Here is a 22,482-nt window from a genome sequence, read left to right as displayed (position 1 = left end):
TTGTGTTGTTATACAACATTTGAAATTTAAAAAAAAAAAAGAAAAAAAAAGAAAACACCACATTTTCTGAAATATTTGTGGGTGTTTTATTGTTTTTTGTTGATTTTTTTGTACTACTTAAACACTAAAGTGGCCCTCCAATGAGATGACAGTGCCAGCAGTGACCCACAGCTCATTTAAGTTTGAGACCCCTGCTCTACATAGTGACAGTTGACTTACATAGTTGAAATTGTAATGAACAACACAGAGAAGATCGTGTGTGCTGATATTTACTCTTATTGATATAATTCATAATATATAACTGTCAGTGTAGTTTTATGTTAGTAACATCACCTTGAAATATTTTTCCAGAAATGATCATTTTAAAAGCTCTTCTAAACCAAGTGTAAAAGAAAGCATAAATAAAGGGATTGAGCATTGAGTTAGAAAGTGAAAACCAGTTAAATGGTTCAAGAAGCACATAAAGTATAAAACTATCCAGAGGATAAAATGAATAACTAAGGAAGACAGGAACCCAAAAAATTAAAAATATTCCAATAACTACAGTCATTGTCTTGGTGGCCTTTCTCTCCTTATTGGCAACTGCTTTAGACTTTGTGTTCTGACAAGTTTTATTACGTGCTTGCCTCAGTGCAACAACAAGAATTTTACTGTACATGGACAATAAAACTATTGTTGGGATATAATATGAAACAATAGCTATGGCAAGGAGAGCAATCCCACAGCTTGTGTCACAGCCTTCTGGGATAAAAAACATCAGGAAGACAAAAGTTCCAATTAAGATAGCAACAGCCCAGCTTCCAAGGCCCATCTTCACGGCAACACAATCAGTTATTTTAGTTTTATATATCAGAGGGTGGCAAACAGCATAATATCGATCAACAGAAATACAGCACAGGTTCAATAAGGAAGATATACTTATTGTCATATCCAATGTGCTTCTTAAGTTGCACAGTAAACTGTATGTATACACACATGACTTTAGAGAGAATGTCATGCTCAAAGGAAATATTAAAGCACCAATTAGTAGATCAGCCACAGCCAGAGAGAGGATAAGGTAGTTAGTAGGAGTGTGGAGATATCTAAAGTAAATTATAGAAATTATCACAAGAAGATTTCCACATATTGTAATAAGCATTAATGAGATGAGGACAACATATAATAACACACATAGTTTGTTCTGTTGTGAATTGCAGAGAAGGAAGCTCATAGTATTAACAGTCACATTGAATGACTCCATGACTCCATGGCACAGCCCTGAACCAAGTTTCAGTTTTCAGCATTCAAAAAAAATTTCTTTCTCATAAAAAAAACTACACAAACAATATCAGTCTCCAGGTTGTCTACGTACCTGTATGATGAGTATGTTCAGTCTGTCTGACAAGGAAAAGAGACCTTTAAATTGATCATCACATGACTGCAACATTTCTCAACTAATTAGTAATACATTATGCACATGTCCAATTAAAGAGAGAAACCTATGCTTGTTGCTGACAAGTAATGATGCGTTCGCAGGTGTGTATGCATGATTTGCATCATCATCACAAATTAGATAAACTTGCAATGACTATTTGTGGCCACTTGTAATGAAAAATATAATATACTATACTATAATACTATACTAATATAATATACTGTACAATTTAAAGCGCCTTGAGGTGACTGTTGTTGTGATTTGGCTCTATATAAATAAAATTGAATTGAATTGAATTGAAAACAAGTTGAGAAAATATGATGATGTTTTGAGTTAATCTTGTGACACAACCTGATATGGTTGTGTAGCAATGGTAAAATGGCAAAATGTGAAAACCTATATACATATTAGCCACCTAGGTTAACTGTTTCTGATGATTAAGGAACCTGGAATGTACCAACATCGTTCCCTCTCCCACCTGGAGACTGCTGGGAGCATATGAGAATCATGTTTTTTTTATTTCTCCAGTGCCTTTAACACAATTCTTCCCACAGTCCTGAAGGACAAGCTGGAGAACTCAGGATTGGACCACCACCTCACAACATGGATACTGGACTACCTCACCGACTGACCACAGTATGTGAGAACTCAGGGCTGTGTGTCGGACAGGGTCGTCTGCAGTACGGGGACCCCTCAGAGAACGTTCCTCGCTCCGTTCCTCTTCATCATCTACACTGCAGACTTCTTCCACAACTCCACCCAGTGCTTCCAGCAGAAGTTCTCTGATGACTCTGCAATAGTCGGCCTTATCACTGACGGGGACAACAGTGAGTACAGAAAACTGACCCAAGACTTTGTGGACTGGTGCTAGCAGAACTACCTCCAGATCAACACAAGAAAAACCAAGGACCTGGTGGTAGACTTACGCAGACACAAAACATCCTCCACTGCAACCACTAAACATCCAAGGTGTGGACATTGAGGCTGTGGATAGCTACAGGTACCGTGGTGTTCATTTGAACAATAAACTGGACTGGACTCACAATTCTGATGCCCTCTACAGGAAAGGGCAGAGCAGCCTGTACCTGCTGCGGAGACTCCAGTCTCTTGGAGTAAAGAACCCACTCCTGAAGACCTTCTATGATTCTGTGGTGGCCTCAGCCATCTTTTACGGTGTGGTCTACTGGGGCGGCAGCATCTCTGCTGGGGACAGGAAAAGAGTGAACAGGCTGATCTGGAGGGTCAGCTGGTGAGTGACAGGAGAATGGTGACTAAGCTGTCATCCATGTTGGACAGCATCTCCCACTCCATGCAGGAGACCCTGACAGCACTGAACAGTTCCTTCAGTGGCAGGCTGTGGCACCCATGATGTGGGACGGAGAGATTTCACAGGTCTTTCCTTCCTACTGCTCCACAACAAAGACTTCGCAGCTGACCAAACACACACATCCACACATGTGCAATAACACTAAGTGCATTTTTTTCTGACACTGTAGTATTTTATTCCGTTGTTTATAGTATTTTATTCTATTGTATATGGTATCTTATTCTTGTTATCTTATCATATTCCAATGTTTTTTCTTAATTTTTGCTACTGTAACTTTGCACTGTCTACTTTCTGCTATGACACAACAAATTTCACACATGTGGGACTGATAAAGGTTTATTTTATCTTACACACACACACACACACACACACACACACACACACACACACACACACACACACACACACACACACATATATATGTATATATAATTTTTTGAGTTTAGTTTTATTTATTTATTTTTTTACATATTGCAGCTATGTTATATTTTTGCAACTCTGAAATTATCACATACTTTCCTTGGAGATAAATAAAGTATTCAGATTCGCATATAAATATGAACCTTGTCCCCTGAGGTGTGTTGAGTGCAAGAGCGGCTGACCTGAGAGATGGCTAAGCTGGAGACCCTGGACCCTCCATGGTCAACTAATAAGAGTACGTGAAGTACTCTCTGAAGGTCTACTACAGGATCTGAATGCAAAATAACAGACAAGTCTTACTGATGCTTGGCTAAGAGATGAAAAGCAACCAGGAGCAGTACCCACCATGGAGACTAGAGGCCAGGCTCAAGGTTGCATGTGGGAAGCTAGCCAACAATTAGAAGAAGTCAACTCAGCTTTATTGCATAGCACATTAAAAAGACATCAAGTGCCAGCCAAAGTGCTGAACAGAGGGAAAATGTAGTCAAAATAAATAAAAGTCTGGACATTAATGTTTTTTTCTTTATTTTTACTACTTTCCGTATTGTAAATGCATACTGAAGACATCAAATATATGAAGCAATATACAGGCAAGTATGTAGGACAGAGGACTGGTTTGACTTGAGACACATGAAAGGTAGGGTGGATGCGAAGAGTGGACAGCAAATGGAGTTTCAGTGCTGTGGGATTCTGAAAGGAGTCAATCTCATAAGGCCCAGTGTGCCAGGAAGACAGCTTTCTGTTGAGTGATTTGAATGGCACATCTTGGGCAGCCGCAGGTACGTAGCGTCACTCAGGGGGTCTGGTCCTTGGATCGCGGTCTCCTGAGAGAGTTGCTGGATTGTTTGTTCGATATCCCAGCTAAGGCTCACATTAGAACAGGTCAGTGATGGGAATAACGGCGTTACAAGTAACGGTGTTACTAACGCTAAGTTTACTAAGTTTAAGAATATAATCCACCCATTGTTATCATCTTCAATGCCCTGTACCAACACAGAGCAGAGCAGCTACATGAACGTTACGCCAACTCGCTCTCGCTCACTGCCGTTACCGTCACTCCCAAAACTCTCCCCTCGTCCTAAACAACCAAATCCCACGTGTTGACTTTTTTTTTAAATTGGTCGACATGGTACATTTTTCCACTGATAGGAAAGAGGTGGCTTTTTTCCCTTTCTTTACTGTTTTCGCGCTGTACTTAGAAAACGCTTAAAACACACACACACACACACACACACACACAACGTGACAACAGTATTTAGTAAAAAGCGTGGCTTATATATATTATCATAACTCTGGATTTACTGGCCTGTAATTAAAATTTAAAAACTTTGAAGTCCGAACTTTCAATGCGGGCTGAAATAGAGACTCAGCGTGGCTGCAGCTTGTTGCTATGTCAGCTTAAAATAGTCATGTGATTTGGAGGTGCAGCGTGTCCGTGGACCACAGAGGGTTAATAACACTCACCTTCCTTCCATTTCCAGAGTGTAACATCCAACCACCTGTGTAAAATCCGAAATTCCCATGGTGTTGTTCAAAATGTGCTCTGGCACAATCATAAGCATCGCTTGCTACTGAATCGCTTGCTACTGAAAACAAGAAAAAAGCCGGTCCTGCTATGGCCTGAACCATTTGTTAATGGTGGAGGGGGGGAACACTATGCAATATATTCATTTTTAGCATTTATATTCACTGTTGACTGTAACTACGCTCAAATTGTTGGGTCTGTGTTTCCACAGGCCCCGCTAGTTTAGAGACTTATTCCTCATGATGAGCGAAATCAAGACAGAACATCTTCAACCGGCCTTTAACTCGCTAACGAGGGAAGCCTTGGTCAGAACCAGGTGGTGGAGCTTAATGCTCATCACCTGTCTCTAGCCCAAATCCTTCAAAGAGTAGCTCTCCTCGTAGCTATTTATTCAAACTGTTGCAGTTCACACAATACAACACAACACAAGCACCTCCCACCGTAAAACCCCCCAATGGTTCAAAGACAAGGCACTGTGTGCGTGTGTGTGTGTGTCCTCCTGCTCACCAAAAGGATCATAAAAGCAGGAAGCTCACAACACAAGAAACAGATCTTTCAGATAGGATGTATCTACAATAAAACCCACGTCAGCCTCCCCCAGCACCAAATTGGCTGGAGAGGTGGTCAGGATCAAAGGAATGGCTTTGATCCTACTGCTTGAACTAAGACTTCACAAATTTAAGAAACACAATGACAACATTTAACAATTTGACTCCAACACAAACTGTTAATTCTATCTTATTTTAATAAACAACACTGTCATATGCAAAACTGGGGTGGCACTTGGGGTGGCAAGGGATCATTTTAGGGTGGCACTTGCCACCCCGTGCCACCCTTCTAGATCCGCCCCTGACTAGAAAGAGAGAGCATATTTCTCCATTATTGGCTTCCCTTCATTGGCTCCCTGTTAAATCCAGAATTGAATTCAAAATCCTGCTCCTCACATACAAGGTCTTAAATAATCAGGCCCCATCTTATCTTAAGGACCTTGTAGTACCATATCACCCTATTAGAGCACTTCGATCTCGCACTGCAGGCTTACTTGTTGTTCCTAGAGTATTTAAAAGTAGAATGGGAGGGAGAGCCTTCAGTTTTTAGGCCCCTCTTCTGTGGAACCAGCTTCCAGCTTGGATTCGGGAGACAGACACTATCTCTACTTTTAAGATTAGGCATAAAACTTTCCTTTTTGGTAAAGTATTTAGTTATGGCTTGACCAGGTGACCCTGAATCCTCCCTTAGTTATGCTGCAATAGACGTAGGCTGCCAGGGGATTCCCATGACGCATTGAGTTTTTCCTTTCCAGTCACCTTTCTCACTCTCTATGTGTTAATAGACCTCTCTGCATTGAATCATATCTGTTATTAATCTCTGTCTCTCTTCCACAGCATGTCTTTATCCTGTTTTCCTTCTCTCACCCCAACCGGTCGCCGCAGATGGCCGCCCCTCACTGAGCCTGGTTCTGCCGGAGGTTTCTTCCTGTTAAAAGGGAGTTTTTCCTTCCCTTACAGTAGAATGTATATCAAAGTATCCTTTATTTAAAATGTATTTAGTGCAATAATGATGATAATGATAATAATAATAATCGCCAAAGTGCTTGCTCATAGGGGGTCATATGATTGTTGGGCTTTTCTCCGTATTTACTGTACAATATAAAGCGCCTTGAGGCGACTGCTGTTGTGATTTCGCGCTATATAAATAAAATTCAATTGAATTGAATTGAATTGAAATTGAATTACAATGAAGCCAATTGACAGCATGATTGATTGGGCATATGGGAGAAGATCATAACAGTCCGGTAGAAGAGAAGAAGGGCTGAGATAAGCATCCAGAAGAACAGAGCTAGGTAGAAAAAGTGCGTGAAGAATGTTGCTGTGGCACATTGTCCAGCTGGAACTTTATAGTCCTTGTTTTTTCCATTCAGAAATTCCCGGGAATGTTTCACATTATCACCAATGATGAGATCAACTGTGTTTAGTACATCCTGTAGATGAAGAGATGTTATATTATTAGGGAACAACCCCACAAAAAGTAAAAAAGAAACCTTCATTGTCAGATCTTTTCCAGAGTTACAAAAATAGAAGGCAAGATTTACCTTCATGACAGTTTCACTGACATTACTGGAAAGATTTGCAATGTTATTTAGGATGTTAACAATTGTTGATATTGTTGCAGATGAATTTATTATTTTATTTGAATCATTCTTGACAGTTTCACTCAGTTTTGCCACAAAATTTGAAACATTTTTGACATTTAAGTCCTGAAAAAGAATAAAAAAGATGAAAACACAGAAGCAGATCAGCATTTGGTTAGCATTTAAATGAGCTTTTCCTGACCAATGTTGAACCAAACATTCATAAAATGCATTTTGCAAACAGTATTTAATTTAACTTTTAGGCCATACATTTGCAAAACTTGCTGCTCTGCTATTCAGTGTAAAGTTTAAAATTCAGTTTCATTTGAGGCTACAGCTCAAGAACCTTTAAAAAACAGTAATATTTAGGTTGTCTGTCTTAATACAAGCCATGTATATGTTGAAAGTATTATTAATCATTGTAATACAAAAGAAGTATCAACAGAGAATTAGCACAAGTAGACATCATAAAATAGGGAACAAAATCTCCTATCCTGATTCTGGAGGTATATGTGGGTGACACAGAACTCAATTTCCTGCCAGGAAATCAACAGTCAGAGATGTAATCATAGCACAAGTTATGCATAATTCACTATTGGGTTTTTTAGGGGGTCTTTTTCAGCTTTGCCTCTCTAACGTTGTCTCCAAACCACTTAACCTAAACTGCACCTTTGATGTACACTGTAAAAAAAAATTGTAATATAAAAGTATTTTACTGTGTATTTTACAGTTTTGTACTGTTCTTCTAGAATATCATTAAATTTACATAAATAGACTGTGATTTTACATTTCAAATGTAAATTGACGTAAAATCACTGTAAATGTAATAAAACATAATTTTCTTGTTTTTTAAATGTATTTGTCTGTACATATGCATATTTAGATTGTTAAAATACATTCACAAATGTATCATAATTTCACATATTTATCCGTTATTTGAAAGATTGAACTGTTAAATTCAAATGTAATGCTATGGAAAAATACATAAAATGAGTCTTATAAACTTTTTTTACATCACATAATTATTATTATTATTGTAATTTAGGGCGATCGTGGCTCAAGAGTTGGCAGTTCGCCTTGTAATCAGAAGGTTGCCGGTTCGAGCCCCGGCTCGGACACTCTCGGTCGTTGTGTCCTTGGGTAAGACACTTCACCTACTGGTGATGGCCAGAGGGGAATTATAAAGTGGAATTGTAAAGCGCTTTGAGGGTCTCAAAAAGCACTATATGAATGCAATCCGTTGTTATTTAAACCAACTGTTAACTGTATATTTCTGTACATTTCAGTATTATTATTCATATTGCCGCATTCATTGACCTTGTTTATAGGTAATTTCATTGTTTAATCACATTAAAATGTTCCTAATTTAATGTTTAAAAGCACTTGAAAAAGGCAAAATCCCATGTAAAATTAGGGCAACAAACTGTATTGTCATTACTGAAAATAACCGTATTTTCATGTGAAAGTTATTTACTGTTATTTTATGGTATTATTTTGGTGCCCCAGCTGCCGGAATATTACTGTTTTTTTAGGATTTTTTTTTTTACGGTGTACTGTGCTATTATTAATTCTCTGCACTTCCTAATTCACCAACTGTCATCCATCTGTCCTCCACCATCTCTCATTTTATACATTTATCAGCTCCTTAAATGACTCTTTCCATCTTCTCAACACACTCTCATCAATGTTAGCACAGAAAAACGACGCATTTTCTCCTTACATAGTGTCCAGCCTCACTTACCTCATTATAAAACTTTTTCTTTACCGCCTTTTACTTCTAACTTCCCAGTACAGCTTGGGAGACTCTCTCCCAAGCTGTACTCTTCTACCTTCCCCAGACTCTCTCACTTTTTCATTGCTAATCTCTTCTTTTAAATATTTTCCTGTACTTTGTCATCCTACAAATAAGTCTCCTTGTACTCTTCTGTCCAGCAGATATGTTAAGTTCCCTCTTCTTCAAGTATATGTTCACCACAGTCATTTTCATTTTTTTTTTCACAAAATCCATCTCACCTAAACACCACACCTACCAATCATCACTTCTGTTCTCTTCACCTACATGTCCATTTAAGTGTGCTCCAGTCCCGAGATCCCTCAACGAGCATTATTAGTATTCCTGTTCATACACTTAACAGTTTCGTGAGTCCGTTCAGTCCCGTTGTGACATCATTACAGTTTTTGATTGCTGTGTCACCTTCTTGTCCAGCCCCATACTCAGTGCCATTGCACTTAATAGGTTAAGAGTTAAACAATCATCAACAAATTAGTTTTTTAGAACAGCAAAGCAGAAAAATACTACTACTACTACTACTACTACTAATAATAATAATAATATTGTTTGATATTTACAAACATTGCTCTTACCTTCAGTAAAAAATGTCAGTTTTGTTGTCTTAATCTACTGATTCATTAACCTTACAAAAAACTTCACGTGAGCCACTGCACTTTTTTTTTCCATAATCATATGTGATGCAGTTCTTTTCAGCATTTTCTGTGAATATTTAAGATTGTTATTAATGTGACATTGTTGATAGCTGTTGTCCCAGCTTAGATTGATTGTGGAGTGTTCAGCAACTGCTCTTGCCTACTAGAAGGTAACACTGTTGAACCATTATACCAGTTCACGTTATAAGGGGGTTGCACACAGCACTGAAGTGGTTGTGTCTGTCCCACTTTGCAATGCACATTAATTTCACTCTGTAGTTGGATATTGGGAGCTTGTTTGATCTCACCGTCTTTTACAACTCCCGTTTGAATGAAAAACAAGTTTGTCCTATTAAGAATACATTCATATCGTCCTGTGATTAAGAGAAGCATGCATTGCTGATTACAATGATATACTATACAAAACAGATAGCAACAAATATAAAATTGTTAATGTAGACATGATGGCTATGCAGAAATAACATTTTGTCCCCCATCAGCCTGAAAAAGCAAATTCAGCCAGGTACACTATGTTATGGTTTTAAATAAAATACACATTTCCCATTATTAATATGTGAAATGCCAGGTTGGTATGAGGTAACTTGGTAACAGCTATTTGGGGATAACAACTATTATTAAAATGAAATTAGCTTTGACTTACCAGCATCTTCAGGAATGACATTGTTATAACTATTAGCTTGGACTGATTTTAAACCTGCTAGACATGATCTCGAGGTCATTCAATTTCCAAACAGAACCAGAAATTGCTCCAATGTCAATATTCTCAGTGCTATTGGGTCCACATATCAGCATCATGTTTTCACCAGTATAAGTCTCAGCAGGAGTTTGGATTGAAGATGAACCTTGTGTAAAAAAAAAATAAAGGTGAGTTAGTAACTCAATCAAGTTAAGTGAAAATAAATGTAAGATTTGTTTTTTAACTTACTAATGACTTGTGCAGTAACTGAGCTGATGACAGGGGCCATAGAAACTATGGCATTTGTGAAGTTTTTATTTGCTTTAGCCATTTCGTTCATATCAACTTGTGTTACCTCAACAACAAAGTCTGTGATAACCCTTCCCTTTCTATAAGAACAAACAGAAGCCAAAGTTATGATGTAAAATCAGCTCCAACTCCTATTTCAGTTTTTTCTTTTGTTAATTCCTGAATTACTATACCTGAATCCTGTCACAAAGGCTTGGATAAACCCCTTTATGTCACTATACTGGGCCTTTAACTGGAAAAGATATCAATAATGACATTAGCAGTAAAGAATAAAAAATAATATAACTTGATATGGTGCTAAAAAAAAACTTAGCATAGAATTAAGTTCTGATTCAAGCTTTCTGTACGCAGAACTCGATTTATTATTATAATCTGTTATATGTTCCTTATCTCAGGTGACTGACATGCTCACATTAATTCCTGTTTATTTTAAAAAGACAACATGTAAGGAAGAAAAAAAAAAACATACAATGGGCAAACAGAACTTTTTTTGTTGTTTTTGTTGTTGTTTTTTTCACTTCGGACAACATAGGACAACTTGTGTATAAAGATTTCTATGAATCCAAAGTTATTAATAATAACTGCCACAGTAAAATGTTAACAGGTACTATTAGATATTTGAGGTAGTAAAACATTCTTTAGTCTAATTGTCGTGTGGAGTTTAAAGCAGGTAGGACAGGACCCAAATGTAGACGCAGAGGTGGGACTTTAACTCAGAAAACACAGCTTTTATTACTCAATGGAAAATACTACCAAACTAAACTGGGAAATTACAAGAAACTACAGAGAGAGAGAGAGAGAGGCAGCTAGGGAGCACAAGGGACAGAGAGAGGACAAGAGAGGGCGAGGGAGCATGAGAGCAGGAGCAGGAGAGACATGACGGGCTGGGGAACATGGATAAACATGATAGGCATGGTGAACATAGAATGAAACACAAGGAGAGGAACATGGGAACAGAGAAGGGAAACAAGACACAAGAATACACACATAAACACTGAATGCACCAGGAGGGACATAGAGGAAAAAGAAACAAGGGCAACCTAATAGACAAAAACTATTAGGAAACCTAGACAATTCACAATATAGAATAAACTTGCCACTAACAAAATGAACTTAAACATAACAATAATACAAAATGACATCAAAACACAAAAACTCAAACCACTGGGTCAAATGACCCAGGACCATGACACTAATTGTGTCATCTGTAGCTGTGTTTCCCAGCCTTTTGGAGCCATGGCACATATTTCACATTTAAAAAATCACACTGCACACCACCAAACAAAAATGTCACAAAAAGCATATTGATCATTTTTCTCCGTACACCAGGTATAGCGGAATTGGCTCGGTTTGTCCCCAGTATACCTTTTTTTTTTTTGTTTGTTTTTTTGATCACTACTCATGCTAGGGCCTTCTATGAGTCAAAATTTTCTCCAGGACCCAGTTCAGATTTAACTATTTTTTCTTTTCAAATATTTATCTATTGCTATTACACACAGCGTCATCTCCCATACGGTAAAAAAATATATTTTGAAATGTATTTCAAAATATACAAAAAATGGCCAAAAAATATATGCGCTAAAATACATTTTAAAATATATGTATAATACATTTTGAAATGTATTTTTTATATTTTACACATAATTTTACCTCTTTTTTTTCCCTCGATGGAAAGTCTATCCAGTTCACATTACAGTAATACTAACACCCCTTTTGGTCATCTCTCCTTACACTCCAGCATTCATAAATCTGTTGACCTTCTTTGTCTGAGATCAACCACTACAATGCATCATCACCTATTTGTGCAATTTTTTTAATGGTTGCAAAGTAAGTTACTTGTGCTGTATGCAATTTTAGATACACAGAAAGTCTTCACTTACTATATATGGCTGTCATAGTGTCCTTATCAAGGGCAGTTCTTCGCTCTGTGCCGATGTCCGTTTTGCTCTGTCCTCCTATAAAAAGCATGAACATTTAAGTGTCTGACTAGTTTTAGATTTCCAAAAATCTGATATTTGTTCAACTAAACATTTGAACTACAATGATATGCTATTGAGAGATACTTTTATGGGTACTTTTTGGTAAAGAAACTGGTGACAGAGAAGTAGGCTTTTTAAAATACTATTAGTTAACCATTTGAACTGACTATTAAAGCTGTTTACCTTTTAAATTGCTGTGGATCAAAACCTCCAGTGGGAAAGCGGCCATTAGAAGAACACGCACCATTGAACCCGAAAACAACAAAAACAAACAAAAAACAGAACAATATATAAGAATCCGGTAGGGTAATAAATCTCTTCTGAAGCAATATAGTTCATTTTGGGTGAAAAACAAAACATTCCTCTAAAATATATATACTGCCATCAGCAATCAACATCATGATTGTAATTATTTCCCTCCTAGTTCCATCTACTGCTCTGTGCATGTGTCAAGCACTACGACTGTATCTATGCATATAAATTCACCATATATATCCTGCAAAAATGTCTTGTTGTGGTCTAAAAAGGCCAACAAACAAAGGCATTCAATCAGAGGTGAGAAATTAATTGGGAATATCAATTATAGGTGAACTATTCTTTATCTACTAGCAATCAAACTTATTTAACTAAGAAGCTGGAGATATTTGAATGTAAAATAAAATAAATAAATAATAATAAAAATAATATGATGTAATAAAAATGCACAACTTACATTGAGGACATCTGCATTTGTATCCACAGGCTAAAAGTAAAACAGTAAATGTGTTAGTAATAGTACAGGTATTTGTATTAAAAAAAAGGAAAAAAAAGAGGCAGACTCTTGTAGTGGGATGCTAAATGCAGAGATTTAAATTTACAGTATAGTACGGCATGTACAGGTAACTGTGGTGTGAACTGTAACTGAATATCAGAGAATCTCAGAGAAATTAAATGTATTTAGTTTTTGTATTTATCAATCATAAAACCGTCTGTTTTGTACAATAACAACTTTTTGTTGGTCGGTATATTGCCCCATAAACAATTGCGACAAGTTATGTCATTGTCATTTTAAGATAATTTTATGCCTTTGAATGTATAATCATAATATAACACCATAATAATGCAAGATCTACACACTTTCAATTGACAAACCAACATCTAATTCTTAAAATATTTAGATCATGGATATTAGGTATCAAAATATTAGATACCTTAAAAACTTAAATAGTAAATTTTCTAACAAATAGAAAGCAAAATGCACAAAGAACTTTTATGGAGATTTTTCCATCTACAGATTTTTCCCTATTTTCCTCTGAAAAGTAAGATATTTTGCTGAAAAACACAATCTCTATTTAAATTTTTTTAATGTTATTGTGTTGTTATTATTATATTTTATTTTTGTAATTTGTTTATGTAAATATAATGATATATTGCATCATCAACAATTATTGAGGTCATGTACATATAGTGTGTGTCATGATCCTGGGTCTGTGACCCAGCGCTTTGAGTTTATTGTTATTATTTTTTAGTTTATTCTGATTTTGTATTAGTTCTTTGGGTTTGGTTGTCGTGTTTATTATCCCTACCTGTGTCTTCCCTCTGTGCTCTGTTCATGTCTCCGAGTTTTGTGTCGTAAAACAGTCTGTGTGTTTCCTGTTTTACTTTGTAGGTCTGTGTCTCGTTATGTCCATTAGTTTCAGCTGTGTTTTTGCCCGGCCCGTCGGAGCCGTCTGCAGGGAGGAAGCGACGATCGCGCCGCCGGCGCGTCACTCCACAGCCGGATGTTGGGACTTCAGAACTGCTGGCTGTGATGAGTGAGAAGGACTCTTCTTCTGTTTTGGACTGTGGGACAGTTTATTCAGGGGCTTTGTTTTGTGCGGCAGATAACAATGAGAACTGTTTATCGCCTGTTCATTCTCCTGCTCAGCTGTCCTTACCTCAGTTAGCTGCCCAGCCACAAGCTCGTTTAGCTGCCCAGCAGCATTCAGCTCAGTCACCTGCCCAGCAGCATTCAGCTCAGTCTCCAGTGTCAGCTGCTCACTCATTCTCAGTTCTGTCTCCAGTGTCCCCGCTACCCGTAGCTCTGTCTCCAGTGTCCCCGCTACCCGTAGCTCTGTCTCCAGTGTTCCCGCTACCCGTAGCTCTGTCGCCAACTCCACCACCATCATCATCTCAACCATTACTTCAGTCGCCCTCAGTTCAATCTCCTGTTCAGTCGCCACCAGCAGTGTCTCCGGTGTCCCCGCTAGCTCAGCCACCTGTGCAGCCTTCACTTTCACCTGCCTCTGTACAGGAAGCTATGGCTATACAACCCGTAAAGAACTGTTTTTCTTCCACTAATCCTAAGCAGAGAGACAAACTCATTAAGACTGTTTTGGTTCCTGAAAAGCTGGCCCGTTTAGAGACGGTTACTCTTTCCAGGGCCTCCCCAGAGACTGAGTTTCAACCCTCAGCTGACTCTGGACCCCTGGAGGCTAAGAATCCAGCTGAGGACTGCACCCGGCTGTCGCTGCCTGAGCAGGGTCAGTGCTCCGTGCAGCTGCAGTCTGTTCTGTGTTTGCCAGAGGCCTCTGTGCCTACTGGTTCTGCTCTGTGTTTGTCAGAGGCCCCCGTGCCTGCTGGTTCTGCCCTGTGTATGCCGTGGGACCCTGTGCCTGCTGGTTCTGTGACTGCTTTCGCTGGGGGGTCCGTGGAGCCCATCCGGCCATCACCGTCACCTGCAGCGCCACCACCTGCGGCTCCCACGCCGTCGCCTGCAGCGCCACCACCTGCGGCTTCCACGCCATCTGCATTCGATTTCATGGGCTGAAATAAATAGGCAAAAACATTACTGCTAAACAACCAAAAAAAGTCTAAATAGCCTTAAAATTACTAAAAAGGCAAGGCAATGTGGAACACTGTAATTAGTGAATATTAATAACGACTAGCGACAAATCTGGCGACTTTTTCTGGTGTTATTGGAGACTTATTTATGACGACTTTTTGACGTGAAAATGCGTATCGCTCTTACTCTCAACAAGCAGCGGTGCTGCCGTGGGCACCTCACCTGTGCCAAAGCGCTCACAGGCGGAGGATAGTCCTCCCCCAGCTGCTATCAGGGCAGGAGACGTTCACACCTATGCGTCCAAACGGCAAATGAATCGCGCATGAGCGAAGCCGCTGCTCCCGCACTGACTGTAACGCAGTCAGTTCTTCTTTTAATGTTATGCTGTTTTGTGGATCACAAGGTTTAAAATTACTTATAAACACACACTCTCACACACAAAGTAACTCCACCAGAGTGCCAATTTTGGGTCACTTTTGCCGGTCCAAGCCCGGATAAAGGAGCAGGGTTGGAATTGTGACATTAAAGAACAATAGTTGCTAAAAGAAATTTAATTTGTAGTTCTAAATAAATTCTAACTGCATTTAGGACGTGTTTTGCTCACTTTATGTCTCTTCCACGATGTTATTTCTCTCTCCAACAACGTAGGTTACAATTACATTAGCATGACCAATTATGCAAATTAGGCGATGACATCATTTAGCGACTTCTAGCGACTTTTAAGACAGCCAATAGCGATTTTCCTTACTGAGGAGTTGGCAACACTGGCTATATCACGTTATAACTTGAAAAGTTCATTGTTTCAACATTATACTTTTCATGTTTGTATAATATAATATCACATTATTACAATATACATAATTACAATATTGTTGTACAATATTGAACGAACGTGATAATTATATTGTACCAACGTGATAATTATGTATATTGTAATAACCAGTGTTGCCACAGTTACTTTGAAAAAGTAATATATTACGGACTACTGATTACTCCTTCCAAAAGTAACTTAGTTACTTTACTGATTACTTTATTTTTAAAGTAACTAAGTTAGATTACTAGTTACTTTATTAGTTACTTTCAGAAGCTGCCAATAACACTCCCCACCGCCTGAACATAAAAACATCAACCGGTTTTGCCAATACTCACTTTATTTGAAGTGTATTTTAACAGTAGTGTCAACAATATATCTTCTGACATTTGAAGTTGAACTTAAAACTTTTTTTCTGACAGAAATACTTGTTTGTATGAAAATAAAGACAATCTTGTTACTTCACTTAACATAAATACTTTTTATAAAAAAAATAAGTCGACTTCATTTCACATAAATGCTTTTTATAAAAAACAAAACAAAGAAAGTCTGACTTTATTTAACATAAATACTTTTTTATAAAAAAAACAAACAAACAAAGAGTCTTTCTTGACTTCCCTTAAGATACTTTTTATATCATCCACATGTAAGCACTATTGTCCGCTTTTGTAACTTTGGACTAATCTTATGAAAAACAAGAGACTGCAGATCCAACTTAAATAAATCGTCTTACTTCCTTGCAAGTAATTGATTTAAGTTAATCAACTTGAAAACTTTAATACGTTTATTAACTGACTTTGATAAACTTAATTCAATTACTTGTAAATAGTTATTTAAATTGGATTCCCCATTCTCTTTTTTTTCAGTATATGTTGTCATCGCATGTTATGGGGGAAACAGTAGAGTGGAGCGAGTAAACCAGTGGTTGTACCTCATTAACAGAAGCTTCTCAAACCTTTTGTCAGAAAGTCGATTTCTTTTTGGCGTGAGCACCAAACCTCCCAGACTAAAAAGTCGCTCCACAGGAGCACTTGATGGGGTTGGAGTGTTATACTTTAAAAAAATTGTCTTTATGCTTGAAAACTTATGCAGAATCTGAAGGTCGTAGCCTGACATCAGGTAGTCCATGACTTCTTTTTCTGCAGAATAGGTCTCCTCCTCTGGCTCTGCCTCAAAAGTGAAAAAGTCCATCTCACCTTGGCTGCTAGATGTAGTAGCACTGGGCACACTGGCAGGGTTTTTTGCCAGAGGAGCAGTGGTGCAACACTCTGCTGTCAGAAGCTGTTTTACTCGCTCCCTCCTTCCTGCATCTCTCAGCCATCGGAGTTTGAATTTGGGACAACTGGCAGCCGCGAGAAGGGCATCTTTGTCGTCCAGCACACCGGCGAAACGAGTCTGAATAGCCTAAAAAAACATAATTGATATTTTTATGCCTACAATTTATTATGTTATTGAATTACTTGCAAACCATGCCTAATATGAGATCAGTATTATGGATTTATTTTTGTTTTAGGTTACTTATAAACATTTTAATTGTTTTAATCTTATTTTGGAATGATAATTAATATTCTGTTCCATGTTTGTGAATTCTATGAGGCAAAAAATTTGACTAATTTCAAGATGGAGCGTACCTGTACAATGGCATCTGGAAGGCCTGCAGTCATCCTGGAGAGGTCATCTTTCACAGCCTGGGTCTTCTGCATCAGAACTTCAAGTGTTGGTAGTAAAGTTCCATATGGACAGTCGCCATGTAAAATGTCCAGTGCTGCAGTCAGAGGTTTCATGGCCATGCAGTACTCATGCAGGAACTGGTATTCTTGATCTTTGAAGCACTTCAGTCCTAGCTTTGTGCACAGAGTATTCAGCTCACCCATGGGGATTTCTGCAATTCTCTTTACAGCATCAAAAAAGGAATTCCACCTTGTGGATGTTGGTATTAGGAGCTTTCTTTTGCTGATTTCTTCCACGGTTTCTGATGCAAGTGTAGATCTACTCGATTTGGTCCAAAGAGCTGTGCATTTTGCTGTGCTGCTCCTATACACAGCCCTGCTCTCTGCATTGGTTGTTAAATGTTTCTCCACATCACGTGTGCAAATTATGTTGATGGTGTGTGAAGCACACCTGCGGTGAGGGGGAAGAGACAGCTGACCATCACTTTCATTCTCAGCCGAGAGGATTTCTGACAGATCAGAAAAAGTGACATCATCGTCTTTGGGGGTGGACTCTTCCTCCTCCGTCTCATCATCGGACTCCGTGACAGGATGATAAACTTGAAACGCCTTAACAAAGTTGGATCCATTATCAGTAACTGTTGCAACTACTTTGTTGAGTAATCCATAAGAGGAGTGAATGTTTTCGATTTCTGTACCAATGACATCATACGTGTGTCTACCACGAATTCGCCTACATGCTAATGCGACCTTGTGGCGCTCTAATGTGGTTCTACTGATCCAGTGGAGCGTTACTCCCATATAGCTTCTGTTGTTAGCAGTCCAAATATCCGCGGTAGTTGAAACAAAGTCAATCTCATTCAGTGCAGCCTTCAAATTTCTCTCCATTTCTGTAAACTCCTTCTCCAAGTAAGAAGTAAAAGTCGTTCGGTGAGGCAGCTCGGCATTAACAGAAGTAGGGATCTTTTTTATTATGGCACGAAACGAGGGCGAGTCAACAGTGTTTATAGGTAGCATTTCTTCTACAATATACTGCGCGACCAACTTCTTCAATTCTTCATCACTTACTGGTTTTACACCAAAGTCCAACTTTTGTTGTTTGGGGGGTGTAGGACCCTCTGCGGAAGTCACGGCTCTCTGCTTCGGACCACTTGGTGAGACTCTCTCTGTGAGTTTGACTGTGCCGTGCTGCGACTCCAAATGTTTCTTTAAGTTTGACGTAGTGTTTTTGAAGGTAGATAACACTTTTTCGCCAACACAGAGTGTACAACGAACCTTAATATTGAAATCTTTAGTTGACAGAAACTCAAAATAGTGACCATATTTCCAGCTAAAGAACGAACATCTCTCTCCCTCCATTGTTGTTTACACTTTTTTACGTCGCTGGCTGCTTGTGAGCGGGAAACGTGACCTGTCGCTTATGTGACGTTTCACGACACGTATGCGTTTGTCATCCGCTGAGACAAAAAGAAGAAACCAAATCTTTTTGCTTAAAAAATGGTAACGCACAGTGGTTTGGACAAGTAACTTTAATCTGACTACTGTTATGGTAATAGTAACGCGTTAGATTAGTCGTTACTGAAAAAGTGGTCATATTCACAGTAACGCGTTACTAAGCAACGCGTTACCGGCATCACTGGTAATAACGTGAAATTACATTGTTCAAACGTGAAAAGTATATTGTACTAACATGATAGTATATTGTTACACTGTAAAATCTAATATTGTGTTTAATTAAAAATATTAAGTAGGCTGAACTCAATTTTTATCAATTTGTTATTAGAACTCAATTTAAGTAAGTTACCAGTACTTTTTATGCAAAAAAGACCCACTGAGTAAGCTGGAAATTTTGCTTCTCAGTGCGGAAGGATGAAAGATGTGTTTTGAAAATGCCACGTCACTACCGTCCTCCTCCCTAGCACGGATCAGTCCGCATGTTCATGGTGCCAGCATTTTTTTCTGGAATATGTTGAGCAAACCTGGAGAAGCTTCAGCTCAAAATATTATTGTTGTCATTGCTGTGGCTCTTTACCTGATACATTGACTTGGTGAGTAAATGTTTACTCTTATTCAAACTGATTTTGTGGCTTCTCTTAGTTTAGCACCAGGTTTATAATTTTGCTAGCTAGTTAGTGTTAGCCTAGCGTTGCTGCTGCCGCTGGGCTAAAAACCTTATATAAAAATATGTCTGTGAAATTTTCTGTTGATTGTTTGAAATAAAAAAGTGAGATAAGAGCCCAGACAAAATTTTTCGGGAGGTGCAGCCGCTAGGGGTGGGGTGTGGGGGGTATTTTCAATCCATAGCCATAACTAACTAACCATATATATCATGTTTAACCTGAGTAGCAAAAGACCACAGGGGAGTTTCTAGCCTTTTTAACAACATAAACAAACTGCTTTTATATTTAACCGACTTTTCTGTTTAATTACATTTTAGAAAATAATAATAACAATAGTATTTGTTTTGTTAAAAAAAATGTGTTTAAAAACAAGTTTTGTTGTGAAAGCTATAATCCAGATTAGTGGCTTGTTAAATGGTTAAAGTCTAGGTTGGCTTTATAATTGAGAATAAAGTAATATAGGTTGTCCTTCTAAAGAATTAAATTCCACAGTTGAATCATAAGAAACATTATGTTACATATAAACCCTGCCATATGTTTTATCTGGTCATTCTGCTTATCAGAAACTTTATATATTGGAAGTTAGCTTTTAACGAGCATGTAATGATTATATTTAAATTAGGTGGTCTTTTTTTAAACACATATCTCTTTAGGCCTAAACTGACAGTGCCAATACCACACATTCAGACACAGTAGTAGATGGTGTTTTTAATACTATATACGTTAGTCTAATTTGGTTGTATGGGGTCTACACTGACCTTCTGTGTTGTAAGTTATAATGATTGCACAGCCATTAAGGATCAAATCAGCTTCTAAAAAATTTTCTGTTTTTTCTCCCTCTGCTTCCTTCTTACTGTCTTTGAGGCTCGGGACCAGCACTCCTGCTGTTGGACAGAAAGACATCTACTCAGTGGTAAGTATTTTGGTTTTCCAATATATTAGCAATTGTCAGTGACATTTATATTAATCAGGCTGAACTTTAATCATACTTTAGATCAGCCTGTTTTACTTATTGTCTTATTTGTGCTTTGGTTTGGGGAAGTTGTTGTTGGGTCTGTGTTTCCACAAGCCCCGCTAGTTTAGAGACTTATTCATCATGAAGAAAACAAGACATAACAGAACATCTTCAACCGGTTTTTCACTCGCTAACGAGGGAAGTCTTTGGTCAAGAACCAGCTCTTGAAGCCCAAAATCCTTCAAAGAGCAGCTGTCCCCATAGCTATTTATTGACATGACAGTTACAATACACAATACAACACAAGCACCTCCCACCGTAAAACCCCCCAATGGTTCTAAGACAAGGCACTATGTGTGTGTATGTGTAAGCACGTGTATGCATGTGTCTCTGTATGCATGACTTCCTGCTCACCAAAAGGATCATAAAAGCAGGAAGCAACATCACAAGAAACAGATCTTTCAGATAGGATGTATCTGCAATAAAACCTCCCCCAGCACAGTGGCTGGAGAGGTGGTCAGGATCAAAGGAATGTCTTGATCCTATAGATTGAACAAAGACCTTACAAATTTAAGAAACCACAATGACAACATTCAACAATTAGACTTAACAGTTGTTTCTTTACTGATCTTTTCCTGTCTTCTGTTATTAGACTTGAGATATGACTACACTATGCTGTTGCTGGTGACTCCAGTTAATTCTACAAGACATGCTGTGTAAGTAAACAAACAACAACAGATTGGTCTGCATGTCTTGAAAGATCACATCCCCCAAACTTAGTTTAGAGCAGTGGTTCCCAAACTTTTTTTGCTAGGCCCCCCTTTGTTTTACAAGAAAAATGTCCCCCCCCCCCGCGCGCACGCACAAACACATCCTCCAACCACACACACCCATATTTTGCTCCATTGCGGTTTATTTCACACCTCAAACATTTAGTAAACAATTAAGCAAATACAAGTAAACTGCAATAAATTACAGGTAGTAATAAAATAAACTACTAACTCTTTTATGCTATGTCCACACCTACACGGGTATTTTTGAAAACGCAGCTGTTTCGTCCACACGTAAACGGCGTTTCGAATCACCGAAAACGGAGATTTTTTTAAAACTCCTTTTTTGCGTTTTCGTGTGGACGAGGAATACAGAGTTCGTCACGCAATGTCAAAGGTATGTGCCTTTTTTCACGTCACGCTGTGCGCACATTATTGTTTACATGAGATGAATTGCAGAATGGCAGATAGAGACAAAATACTGTTACTGTTAATCTGACTATCTTCAGTTTTTAAACGCTTACATACACACACGCAGTTACTGTCCCCCCATTTAGAAAGGCAGAGGTGTCACGGTGTAATTATTTTACGTGTAGTTGTTTTTTTCCTGTGTAATGATATTCAACATTGCTATCAATACATTTTTCAAAAAATGCCTCTCTGTGCAAAATGGGTTCAAAAACATAAACAACTGTGGGATACTGTTTGTCCGTGATTTGAACCGGGGGACAAATCGTGGCAGGATCAGCCTGATATTATTTGTATCCCACTGTAACTTTACTGTATAAAGAGCTAACATCTCCAAAATGTCAGGAGTAGTTAGTCATTATGAGAAGTGTTTGTGAACTAAAAATCAAGAATGTGGGATACTGTTTGTCCGTGATTAGAACAGCCCAGTGCATGCTCCCGACGAAGAGAAAACCAATTCTGCAGGGGAGACCTACCTTGGCACTTGTGCAGGTGAAACCAAAGGGAAGATATGCTTCACCATATTTTCTAGTCTTTGGCTTAGAATGAAGTTGGTTTGGAAACATATTCAGCGATGCTTCATCTCCTGCTTTGCGTTTGTGTGGGCGCCCCGTGCTAGCAGTGTCCAAGCGGGGGTTTTTTCCCCCCGCTTTTCATAC

At 38.4% G+C, this 22,482-nt stretch overlaps 1 protein-coding gene across 1 annotated transcript; it reads right to left on the bottom strand.

Moving 5' to 3' along the window:
- Nucleotides 1-304: 304 nt before the first annotated feature.
- LOC134642750 (trace amine-associated receptor 1-like) lies at nt 305-1,240 on the bottom strand. Its single transcript, XM_063494702.1, has one exon. It carries the CDS (start codon nt 1,238-1,240, stop codon nt 305-307), a length of 936 nt encoding a protein of 311 aa, XP_063350772.1.
- Nucleotides 1,241-22,482: the final 21,242 nt, after the last annotated feature.

The sequence above is a fragment of the Pelmatolapia mariae genome, linkage group LG15 (genome assembly GCF_036321145.2).
Source record: "Pelmatolapia mariae isolate MD_Pm_ZW linkage group LG15, Pm_UMD_F_2, whole genome shotgun sequence".
NCBI classification, from domain to species: Eukaryota; Metazoa; Chordata; class Actinopteri; order Cichliformes; family Cichlidae; genus Pelmatolapia; species Pelmatolapia mariae.
Note: the sequence above shows the minus strand (reverse complement) of the source record. Positions and strands in the feature narration are given on the sequence as shown.